This window comes from Mus pahari, chromosome 23 (assembly GCF_900095145.1).
Source record: "Mus pahari chromosome 23, PAHARI_EIJ_v1.1, whole genome shotgun sequence".
Lineage (NCBI taxonomy): Eukaryota > Metazoa > Chordata > Mammalia > Rodentia > Muridae > Mus > Mus pahari.
Genome location: NC_034612.1, coordinates 32726024 through 32737771, shown reverse-complemented (window position 1 = coordinate 32737771; position 11748 = coordinate 32726024). Strand labels below are relative to the sequence as shown.

Below are 11748 nucleotides of genomic sequence, written 5' to 3'. Positions count from 1 at the left end.
GCTACACAGAGAAACCCTGTCTCGAAAAACCAAAAAACACCCTGGCCCTTGGGAGGTAGAAGCAGGAAAGCAGGAGTATCAGTTCAAAGCCAACCTGGCCTCATAGTGAGTCCCTGCCTCAAAGTAAAAACAAAACAACCACAATACCAAAGAAGCACAAAGAAAGTAAGATGAAAGTCATTCCTAAGTTGTCTATTTCCCCGTGTGGTCTGAAAGAAGGATTGTCATTTATACATGTGTATCTATGTGAGGACCTGCCACATCCTGCAGATGGAACCGACAGGCAGCTGTGAGCATAGGTCCTCTGCAACAAGAGCAGCTTTACCAGCTCCCAAAGGAAACCCCCGTGTTCTTAAAACCAAAGGACACATTGTTTTTATGCTTATATGAAACAGAATCTCACTAAGTATATGAGGCTGGCCTGGGACTTTAACCCCCCTGCCTCAGTCGTCCCAAGTGCTGGGATAGACATGAACCAGTATGCCTGATTTGGCAAATTCTTTTGGGCTCAGGGTTTTGTGTATCTCACATCAGATGCTCAACATTTGAGATACATATGTAATTCTATGTAAATGTGTCTGAATGTGTGTATGTACACTAGACATATACAGGAGCCGGAACAGCCTAACAGGATGTTGGATCCCCTGAAACTTAAGTAAAAGGACTCATGAGCAACCATGTGGGTCCTCGGAATCAAATCTTGGTCCTCTGCAAGAGCACTAAGTGCTTTTAACTGCTTGAGCCACCATCTCTCCAGCCCCCTGACCATAATTTACAAAAATATTTTCTGGAACCGTTAGCATGTGTGATGATGCTCTGGGTTCAGTATCCAGCACAAAAATTACCCCCCCCCCCGCCAAACAAAATCCTACCCTTACAGATAGCTGTCAGTTTTTCCTCATGACCACCACCCTGCTTCTCATTTCCTTTCTGCTTGGAGCTCACAAGTGAGCTTTGGGGGCCTTGTCTAAGCATCAAAGTGGACTCTGGGTCCCAGGGAGCTTGGCTCTCAGCGATGCTCTCCATCAATCTTTCTGACGTTCTAGATACAGGGAACGGATTGGGAGTGTTACATACCTAAAGCTTTAATGCCAAAACACATCAAACTGACTGTGCTGTCCGTCAGTAAGAAATAGAAGTGAAAAATTCTACCAGGAAAAGGTAAATTAAATGACACTGTAAGTCCGCTTGGGCGCAGCACATCAGAGCATCTGCTGGGTATGACTGGCCCTCAGGTCCCAGATCAGTGTAACATTTCATTAGACACCCATAACCAGGTTCACATATACACCTCCTTGGAAGGTTGGGTCTCTTGATAGCAAATGCAGACATTTATAATCATGGAAAAGGCATAACCATGAGAGAGGTGAGATTTATTCTATTAGCAATAAATGTTTATGCCTTATTAAAAAGTTAACCAAGGTTCAGGAATATAGCTGGCTGGCATGTTCAATGCCTGGTTGCCCAGTGTTATCCTATTGACAGAGGGGAATACAGACTGCAGAAGGGATGGAGGACACTTGCGAGGAGGAGCAGGATCCCCAGCTCAAGGCCAACTGAGGCTTCATAGAGAGACAGAAAGATGTTAGGGTGTGATAGTATCTGGGCTTAACTCAGAGCAGGAGGAAGCTCTGAAGTTCAAGGCCAACCATGGCCATGCAGCACAAGAAGTTCAAGGCCCAGGCTGGCCTTGAGCTACAAAAGACTCACTCACAAGCAAACAGACGTATGTACTTCCTTGGGCTGGAGTGGATGGCTCGGGGGTCAAGTGTTCTCGCAGAGGACCTGAGCTCTCTTCCCAGCACTCACACCAGGTAACTCACATGCCTGTAACTCCAGCACAAGGGGATCTGACGTGCATGACCTCCTCAGAACATCCATAGAGTCCTTTCTCATCTTCCCCTCCCGTGAGTCAAACCTGTTGCAACATCGTTTTGCTGCCTCATAAGGCTGTGGGGGAAGGAATCACCATCTTGAAATGATATCTCTGTTACTGAATTTAAACATGAGCCTCAAGTGGATGGTAGACTTCCACTTCACTGTGAGAATGGGTAGCAGATCTGCTCAGCTGCTAAGCCATCAGTCCAGAAAGGTCCTCCCCTGTCATTACCTTCCCCGTGACAAGGTCACACTTGATTATGTAGGTGAGTGGGACAAGCCAGCACTGTAAACAGGAAGCTGACTGCCTCTTGGGTGCTATTAAGACCACAGCTGGACCAAGTTCATGGAGAAAGCAGCCCGTCCCCACCGCAGACCTGCACCAGAAGTCCTGAGGCCTTTCAGAGTTGTCAGAAACAGAGCTCTTTTGTTGGCCAATTTTTTTTTAGGGGGCTAACAACGTTCCCTAAGAAATACCAGAACTAGCCGGGTGTGGTGGCGCATGCCTTTAATCCCAGTACTCGGGAGGCAGAGGCAGGCGATTTCTGAGTTCGAGGCCAGCCTGGTCTACAGAGTGAGTTCCAGGACAGCCAGGGCTACACAGAGAAACCCTGTCTCGAAAAAAACAAAAAACAAAAAAAAAAAAAAAAGAAACACCAGAACTAGGAACCAGGTTGCCCTCAGACACATCACAGGTTCTGTGGGTCATCGTCCACCTACAGTAATCTACAGTAACCTCTGCAGCAACCCCCTGTTCAACTCTGCTCTGTAAAGCAAACAGGAGGTAGACAAGCTAAGGCTGAAGGGGCTCTGAAATCTACCTCCCATTCACAGGTAATACAGAGAATAGCTCCTTCCTTTCAGAATGGTGGCTGGCAATGGAGGAAGTTCAGTGGGAGAAAGCAGTTAATACCTTTAGACCCCTTCTAACATGCGGTGGGGGGTGTTCCTTTATTCTAGCCCTCTGGGAACACAGGCTTAGAATAGACACAGCCACCTCTCTAACTTCCCAAAAACCCTCTGGAAAACCTTAGTCCTGATGAGTCCATGTGAGAATCCAGTGACCCTAAGCCAGTCATTCACTGGTTAAGTTCAACTTGGAAAAGCTAGAGTGCTCCAACATTAGCCTGCCACTTTAAGAAGCACAGGTGGAAAGGGACAGCCAGGATCGACGGCTCTTCCTGTCCTTACCATTGTTCTCCTTTAAAAACAGAAACAGTAAAGTACAGACACACTGGGCTCATTTTTAGAAAACGCATAAAAGGAAAAACCTCTCAATATCTGAAATGATATTACTAGTACTAGAAAGAGACTAATGTAGTTTGGAGTTCAATAAATATTTGAGCACTTCAAAAGAGGCACTGGCCGGGCGGTGGTGGCGCACGCCGTTAATCCCAGCACTTGGGAGGCAGAGGCAGGCGGATTTCTGAGTTCAGCTACACAGAGAAACCCTGTCTCGAGAAAAAAAAAAAAAAAAGAGAGGGGCTGAAATTACTACAGAATGGATGGGTGCTCTTAATGTACAGTGGCCCCCATTTATCCCTGAATACAGAAAATGGGATTCCACACAATGTTTAATACCCAGCTGAAAACTTTATAAAATTCCATGTGGTACATGTTTACAGTATTTCTGCACATGCACATCTGTGTGTATGTATGTGTTCATGGACGCCACAGACCAGGCGCTGGGCGTCTTCCTTTACTGTATCCGTCCTTTCATCTGAGACAAGGTCTCTTACAAACCTGGAGATAATCACTCTTTGGATAGACAGGTGAGCCAGAAGGCTCTGAGGATGATCAGCCTAGTGTTCCTACACCTCCACAGGCCCCAGAGTTACAGAGAGATGCCCTGTCCCCCCATAGTCCCTGACTGGCTTTCTTTTTTTTTTTTTTTTTTTTTTTTTTTTTTTTTTTTTTTTTTTTTTTTTTTTTTAAGATTTATTTATTTATTATATGTAAGTACACTGTAGCTGTCTTCAGACACTCCAGAAGAGGGAGCAGATCTTGTTAAGGATGGTTGTGAGCCACCATGTGGTTGCTGGGATTTGAACTCTGGACCTCTGGAAGAGCAGTCGGGTGCTCTTACCCGCTGAGCCATCTCACCAGCCCCCTGACTGGCTTTCACATGGGTGCTGAGGAGCCAAACCCAAGTCCTCATGCCCCAGCTCCTTGTTTTCGCTGTTGTTTCCCCCACCCACCCAACTCCCTTTAAACAAGGTTTCTCTATTCAGTCCTGACTATGTGGGAATTTGTTATGCAGACCAGGCTGGTCTCGGATTCAGAGATCCTCCTGACTCTGCCTCCCAAGCAATGGGATTAAAGGTGTTCGCCACCACCAGATTCATTCCTCTTGACAGGGTTTCTCTGTATTGCCCTGGCTGTCCTGGAACTCACTCTGTAGACCAGGCTGGCCTTGAACTCAGAAATCCGCCTGCCTCTGCCTCCCAAGTGCTGGAATTAATCATTCCTCTTTTTTTTAAAAAAAATTCTGAGCTGGGCATGGTGGCACATGCCTTTAATCCCAAGCTGGCCTTGGATCCTCCTGCCTCTGTCTCCCAGCACTGGATTAAAGGTGTCTGTCACCAAGCTTGTGTTCACGTGTGCTCTAAGTCATGTCACTGCACTGAACTCCCTGCATAGCTCTAACCTACAATTCCTTCCAACGTAGGTTTCTAAATCTCTTTGGCAAGTAAAAAAAAAAATGACATAACAAGTCTTGTTTTTAAGTACTAACTTCATAAACTAGTGGGTTCAGGGCTGAGGGAAGGGTATCTCAAAATAAGTAAAGCCTTGTAATATTATAATTTCCTAATGATCCTCAAACCCTAATGGTTCAGAAGTCAAGTCACTACTATTAGAAATTCTTTCCTCCCACCTGCATGGAGCCTGCTTATTCACTAGGCAAATTGCAACAGGTTGTCCCTGTAGCCTTTGTTGTGCTGGCTTTAGGACACGACACAATCTTTAGCAGCCTGAACGTGTGAGGGGTACACCTGCCAGTGTACATACACTCGTGTGGAGGTCAGTGGTTTAGGCCAGGTGTCTCTCTTTATTTACCAAAGTAGGGTCTCTTCCCTGAACCCCAGAGCTCACTGACCCTGCTCACTAACTAGCCAGGGATCTGCTGGGATTACAGACAGCTGCCTAGCTTTTCTATGGGTGCTGGGATCCCAGCTCTGGACTTCAGGGTTGTGTGACAAGTGCTTTATCCACTGAACCATCTCTCCAGTGCCCAGGTCCACTATTACTTCTAGACTCAGTGTCTTTGCATTCTGTTCTCATGTAGAAAAGGCCCAATATGATACAACAGAAAGAACACCAGGAGAGCGACCTCAGGGGACGAGAACCTACACCTGCCCCATCCCACTATTAGCCAACTGGCAGACTCTAGCCCTTTCTGAACTTCACGGTCTCATTTGTTGCTGGTCCCAATCTCAGGACAGCTCCTCCTCGAGATCGTCTGAAGGTCCAACTGAGCACCTGTTGCTTACCTCCCTCCACACAGGTCCTTGCCGGTCTCCAATCTAACTTTTAATTGAGGAAAAACAAGCGCCTCAGTCCCTGCCTTGCTAATGCTATTGTGCCAGTAGCGACCAACTACTTAGTGTGATGCCAAGTGACCCATTCCTCCTCCTCTTACATCACTTCCTCTTACTCACTTCCCAAGATGGCTCTTCTCCCTTCCAGTCCCATAACTCATCCATCCTTCATCAGAAACCTCATCTATTACCTACCTTCCAGGTATGCCAACGAGGCAGCCTTGAAGAACCAGATCGGGAACTATAGCAGTTCAGTCTGGTAAAACAGTGGACCGGTACGAAGGTTCTTTTTTTAACCCCAGGAATAGCCCACCTCACCCCCTTTTGAAGCTCCCAGACCCCTTGAGGACAAAGTCTCAGATCGAAGGCCTGGGTTACTACTGCCGTTTGGTACTTGTTTGGAGGAGACCAAGTTACTTGCCAGAAAGGACGGCAGAGAAGAAATAAGCAAGCAGAAAAAAGAAAAGCCATGAAAAGCGATAGAAGCAGAGGATACAGATGTATAAAAGAGGGAGGCGGGCGAGGCCCAGGACGGACGGCCGCAAAACCGAGTCCGGGTGACAGGCGCAAACCCGGCGTGCACAGTTCCTCCCCAACTTTGCGAGAGGCGAGGTCTCAGGACAGGTGGATGGGGGCACCCCGAGTTCCATCACCTCCCCCGGCCCAGGACGCAGCAGCGCTCGAGCGGCCGCGCGGGCTCAGCACGCCCCCCGCCCATACCCCTCAGGCTGACCCAGCCCTGGCCTCGGCCCCGCGCCCGATCGAGCCCGGCCTTACGTGTTATCCTGGTTGAAGTTGGCGAACAGCAGCTGGCCGGCGCCGGCCTCTCCGCTCTGGCTCGCCAGGTTCATGGCTGCGAGCGCGCGACGGCCTCGGACACCCCCCCCTCCCTTGGCGGGAGCGCGCGCGGCTCGACTCGGGAGGCCCGCGGGAGCACGCTACACTCGGGATCGACGTCCGGCCCGGCAGGTCGCCCCGCTCGCCGCCTCTCGCCGCGCGGGGACCAACTGCCGCCTCATCCCGTCCCCACTCTTGTTTATGCTCCAGAGCCGGGACGGGCTGCGCGCTTGCGCGGTCCCGCCCACCCTCGCGACGCACGGCGGCGTACGGCGCAGGCCCGTTGCGTAGGCCCCGCCTCTTCGCCGCGGGCGTCCGCGGGAGGTTTCCGGTCGACTGCGCATGCGTAAAAGTGCGCTGGTGGGCGCGCCTGCGCGTGGCGGGGAGTGGGCGGGGGCTTGCTGTCTGCGCGCGGCGAGTCACCTCGTTGGTCCTGGGTCGCTGATCACTGTTCTAGGGACTTAAGTGCGCACCGCGTTGCTCGAAGAGAAAGTCGCACGACCGTTTTGCAGATTGGAAAAGCGAGGCTCAGAACTGCAGACGATTTGCCAAGGGTTGGATCTGAGACTGGAAATGACTTCTCCAAGGCGCGTGCGGTCACGGTCCATGGGACAGGATTCTACTTTAAATGTATTAATCCGTGCAACAGTCTATGGGAAGCACCTTTCTCTCCTTCCCGCTCCTTCCCTTCTTTCCTTTCACTTCTTCCCCTCAAGGGGATGGAAATGCCCTGGTTGGCGAAGGTCCTGGAGAAGAGCGAGACTTGTTCTGTGCTGTTAGAACTGAACCTCTAGGCAAGAGGCTGGTGGTCCCTGAGCGGCGTGCTGCCCTCGAGGACAGTTAAGCGGGGAGCAAAGTCGAACTCTGTTAGGACAGCCACGGGGGCAAAGGTGGCGCCCACTTTCCCACCCTTCCTGTTTCGTGTTTTTGTTTTGTTTGTTGTCTTTTTGAGATCGGGTCTCCTCTATCTTCGACTAGCTTTGGACTCTGTAGCTGAGGTTGACCTTGAATTCCTGGTCTTCCTGCCTTTACCTCTTAAAAGATTACGGAGATGCACCACCACGCTTGCTTACAGTAGCCTTTAAAATGGTTTGTTTGGGCCTTTGGAGACCTCGGCTCCTCTGGAACTCACCATCTTAACCTTCAACGCATAGAAATCTACTGCCCTCGGCCATCCGCCCTCTGTCCTCTGCCCTCTGTCCTCTGCCCTCTGGTGCTGGAATTAAATGTGCTATGATTCCCAGCTTTTCTTTTTCTTTTCTTTTTTTTTTTTTTTTTTAATGAATTCTTTAAGAATATCATGCAAAGCTTTTTGATCATATTCAACCTCACCATTTGGATATTGCCTTCCACCGGAGTGTTGTCAACCTATCAGAGCCCATACGTACCTTGAAGAAAACTGATTCCCAGTTCCCAGCAGCTACCAGTTAACAAGAGCTTATCTAGGAATGAGGCTTCATGCCCATCTCTCTGACGCATGATGAGATTGTGTCTGGCTTGGCTTGCACAGGTCTGGTATATTCCACTATGAGTTCATGTGTGTAGCTGCCCTGCTATGTCCAGAAAACACCGTTTCCTTGACGGTATCCAGTGTCTTTCAGACGCTTGTGCAGCAGTCCTTGATCGCTGGGAGGAGGGGTGTGGTATATATGTGGCTTGTTGTGGGCCTCTGTGTCAATCACCATCTTCTGCAAATAGAAGCTTTTCTGATGAGAGCTGAGAGATGCATTTATCTATAGATGTAACAATCAGGGGTCACTTTAATACTATGTCCATTCGGCAGACTAGTGGTGGTAGGGCCTCCCCTAAAATCTGTGTCCCATCTGCCCACAGGTTCTTAGCCTTGACAATGGTGCTGGATATGGGTTTCATTTTGTGGACCAGGCCTTAAATCCAATTAATATTGTTGGCACAAGGAAAGATTTTCTGAACAGGACCCCAGTAACCTAGGCATTAAGACTAACAATAACTGGAACCTCACGAGACTAACAAACTTCTTTACCACAAAGGGCATCATCATTTGAATGAAGAGGAACCCTTCGGAACTGGTAAACAACGTTTAGAAGCTACATACCTGACAGAGGATTACTATCAAGAATATACAAAGACTGAAGAAAAATAACCCAATTTAAAAATGGGGCATGAAGCCGGGTGTGGTGGCGCACACCTTTAATCCCAGCACTCGGGAGGCAGAGACAGGTGAATTTCTGAGTTCGAGGCCAGCCTGGTCTACAGAGTGAGTTCCAGGACAGCCAGGGATACACAGAGAAACCCTGTCTCGAAAAAAGCAAAAACAAAAACAAAAATAAAGATGGGGCATGGCCGGGCATAGTGGTGCATGCCTTTAATCCCGGCACTGGGGAGGCAGAGGCAGGCGGATTTCTGAGTTCGAGGCCAGCCTGGTCTACAAAGTGAGTTCCAGGACAGCCAGAGCTACACAGAGGTTTCGAAAAACAAAAACAGGCGCTAGGGGGTAAGGGGAGCGCAGGTGCACAGGCGCTACGGGGAGCGAGGTCGCGTAGGTGCAGATGGCAGACAGCGTTGGTTGGAGAAGACCTTCAGCATTGCCTTGGTGGAGCGGGACAGGCCCACCCTCGGGTTGTAGATATGTGTAACACACCAACTTACTGCGACCTAGGAAAGGCTGCCAAGGATGTCTTTAACAAAGGGGTTTGGCGTGGTCAAAATAGATCTGAAAACCAAGTCTTGTAGTGGAGTGGAATTTTCTACTTCAGGTCATGCTTATACTGATACAGGGAAAGCATCAGGCAACCTAGAGACCAAATATAAAGTCTGCAACTATGGGCTCACCTTCACCCAAAAGTGGAATACAGACAACACTCTCGGGACAGAAATCTCTTGGGAGAATAAGTTGGCTGAAGGGTTGAAACTGACTCTTAATACCATATTTGTACCAAACACAGGAAAGAAGAGTGGAAAATTAAAGGCCTCCTATAGACGGGATTGTTTTAGTCTCGGCGGTAATGTTGATAGAGATTTTTCTGGACCGACCATCTATGGCTGGGCTGTGTTGGCCTTTGATGGTTGGCTGGCTGGCTATCAGGTGAGTTTTGGCACAGCCAAATCCAAACCGTCTCAGAATAATTTCGCTCTTGGTTACAAGGCTGCGGACTTCCAGCTGCATACTCATGTGAATGATGGCACTGCGTTTGGAGGCTCTATCTACCAGAAAGTTAACGAGAAGATTGAAACGTCAATAAACCTGGCGTGGACAGCTGGCAGCAACAACACTCGTTTTGGCATCGCTGCTAAATATAAGCTGGATTGTAGAACTTCTCTATCTGCCAAAGTAAGCATCGCTGGCTTAATTGGCCTGGGCTACACACAGACCCTCCAGCCAGGGGTCACTGACGCTGTCAGCTTTAATAGATGGAGAGGACTTCAGTGCGGGAGGCCACAAGGTTGGGTTGGGATTTGAACTGGAGGCTTAATGTGGTTTTTGAGTAGAGTATCAATTTTCCCTGGAAATGAAGAGAAATGAACCCACTATGTTTTGGCCTTAAAATTCTGTGAAATTTCAAAAGTGTGAACTTTTTATTCTTCCAAAGAATCGTAATTCTTCCCACACTGAGGTCTAGAGATTACGGATCCATCCAACGGGAGGTCCTGGAAGGCATGCCTGGAAATTGTCATGTTTGTGCCACATTTCAGCTGAGTTCTGCAGAGTTAATTTAAATATGTTCCTCAGCAACAGCGTAGTGTCATGTTAAAGGCAGTGACCTGCCTCCCCCGTCTGTACACCTCGGCCTGCATGTCCCAGTCCACTTTTCCATGGCCTTTTGTTATATCAGTCTCGGCTCTAGTGAGAGCTTTGGTTTTGCATCGGAGTAAAATAAACCCATCACATTTGGAACATAAAAAAAAAAAAAGAAAGAAAAACAAAAACAAACAAACAAACAAAAAGTTCAACATCCTGAGCCATCAGGGAAATGCAAATTAAAACTCTGAGATTTCCTCTTACCCTCAGTCAGAACTGAGGCTAAGATTTCCCCCCCACGAATGTGGGGAAAGGAGAATGTTTACTTGCTGCTGGTGGGAGTTGCCAATGGCACAACCACCGTGAAAATCAGCATGAAGTTTCCTCAGAAAGCTGGAAATAGATCAACTGCATGCCTCACCTCTCCCACTCCTGAGCTTGCTAATAAACAGATGAGAATGTGGTGCGTTTACACAATGGGCAGTAATCAACTGGTAAGAAAGGTGAAATGTGGCTCACAGGTCAACGGATGGAGCCAGAAATCATTATTCGAAGGGAAGTCACCCAGACCCCAGGGACAAACACCCCAGGTTTTCTCCCATTTGTGGATGTTAGCTTAGAATCTTTAGGCATGTGTGTTTCATTTGGAATACCCACAGAAGTTAGGAGATTAGGAAGGTGCCATGGGTGGGGGCTTTCATGGAAGCGGAGATCAAATGTAGTGGTATAAAGAGGTAAAGGGGAATAACGGAGAAGGAAGGGTTAAATGGGTGGGGGATGGGCATTCGGCATAGAGGAGGGAATATGGGGAGGGTCAACTAATGCTAAAGATTTTAGGAAAAGCCATATGGTAACTCATTCCTGTAGAAGCTTCCCCTAGTACACAGATGCGCACATAGAAGAAGAGTTCAGTGGAGTTACCCTAGTAACAGGACAACAAAGCTCTACTGGATAGGGCAGGCTAATAAATAAAGAGCCCCATGCCGTGAATGAGTCACCTCTTTCAGAGGTGTTGGACAGTGAGTGGCTACCCTCCAGAATTCGAAGGTAATATGCCTTTGCTGGAGATGCCATGTCCTCAAGTGTCAGAACATGGGGGAATCTCATCCCCACTGGCTATTCATAGAGCGTCCTTCCAGCCTTCACACAGCTAGAAGGGCCTCCGCACACTCCCTAAGCAGTCGTCGGACTTCCCCAGCTGTGAACCTTATGAGCTGTCTTACATGCCCACTGGAGCAACACTGCCACGAACGCCATGGAAGTAGCCAAGGTGGCCTTGTTAATAAAAGGACTTAATTCCCCCGTCTAACACAACGCCTAACTGGAAATGATTTTAAGCATGCTTAACTAATGTGGGGGCAGTGACTTACCTAGGGCGGCTGGGGATAAAGAGGTGACAAACTTACAGAGGCGTGGACACAGAAAAGCTGGAGCTGGGTGGTCTGGGCTCTGATGGAGAAGCCGCAGTACCCAGGAAGCTCAGCGTCTGTTACACAGATGGGCGTGAGCGACCGTCCTCCCTTCCAGTGTCTCAAGTGGCGCTGGGTCGTAGGCATGCACCACTTGCTCGGACATATTTTATTTTAATTAAACAAGCCATTTCCTTTTTTATTTTGAGACACTTACTTATGCTGCTCAGTCTGTGTAAATAAGGCTGGCCTTGAACCCTCAGAGATGTGCCCGCTTCTCTGTCTGGAGTGCTGGGATTCAAAGCCATCACACCGGGTTGTTGTTTTGAGAAAAGATTTCAATTATTGCCTTATTGCCTCCAATTCA

The 11748-nt window shown here is 48.6% G+C and overlaps 1 protein-coding gene and 1 pseudogene across 1 annotated transcript in view; one reads left to right on the top strand and one right to left on the bottom strand.

The window, feature by feature from the left end:
• Positions 1-6480, bottom strand: part of Wipi2 (WD repeat domain, phosphoinositide interacting 2) — a 39546-nt gene extending 33066 nt beyond the window's left edge. Inside the window, exon 1 of the mRNA XM_021222492.1 lies at positions 6195-6480. Coding sequence (XP_021078151.1) covers positions 6195-6268 — 74 coding nt within the window. The 5' untranslated portion in view covers positions 6269-6480. The remainder of the gene's footprint in view (positions 1-6194) is intronic.
• A 2229-nt stretch (positions 6481-8709) lies between these two features.
• Positions 8710-10130, top strand: LOC110312956 (annotated as a pseudogene).
• Positions 10131-11748: the final 1618 nt, after the last annotated feature.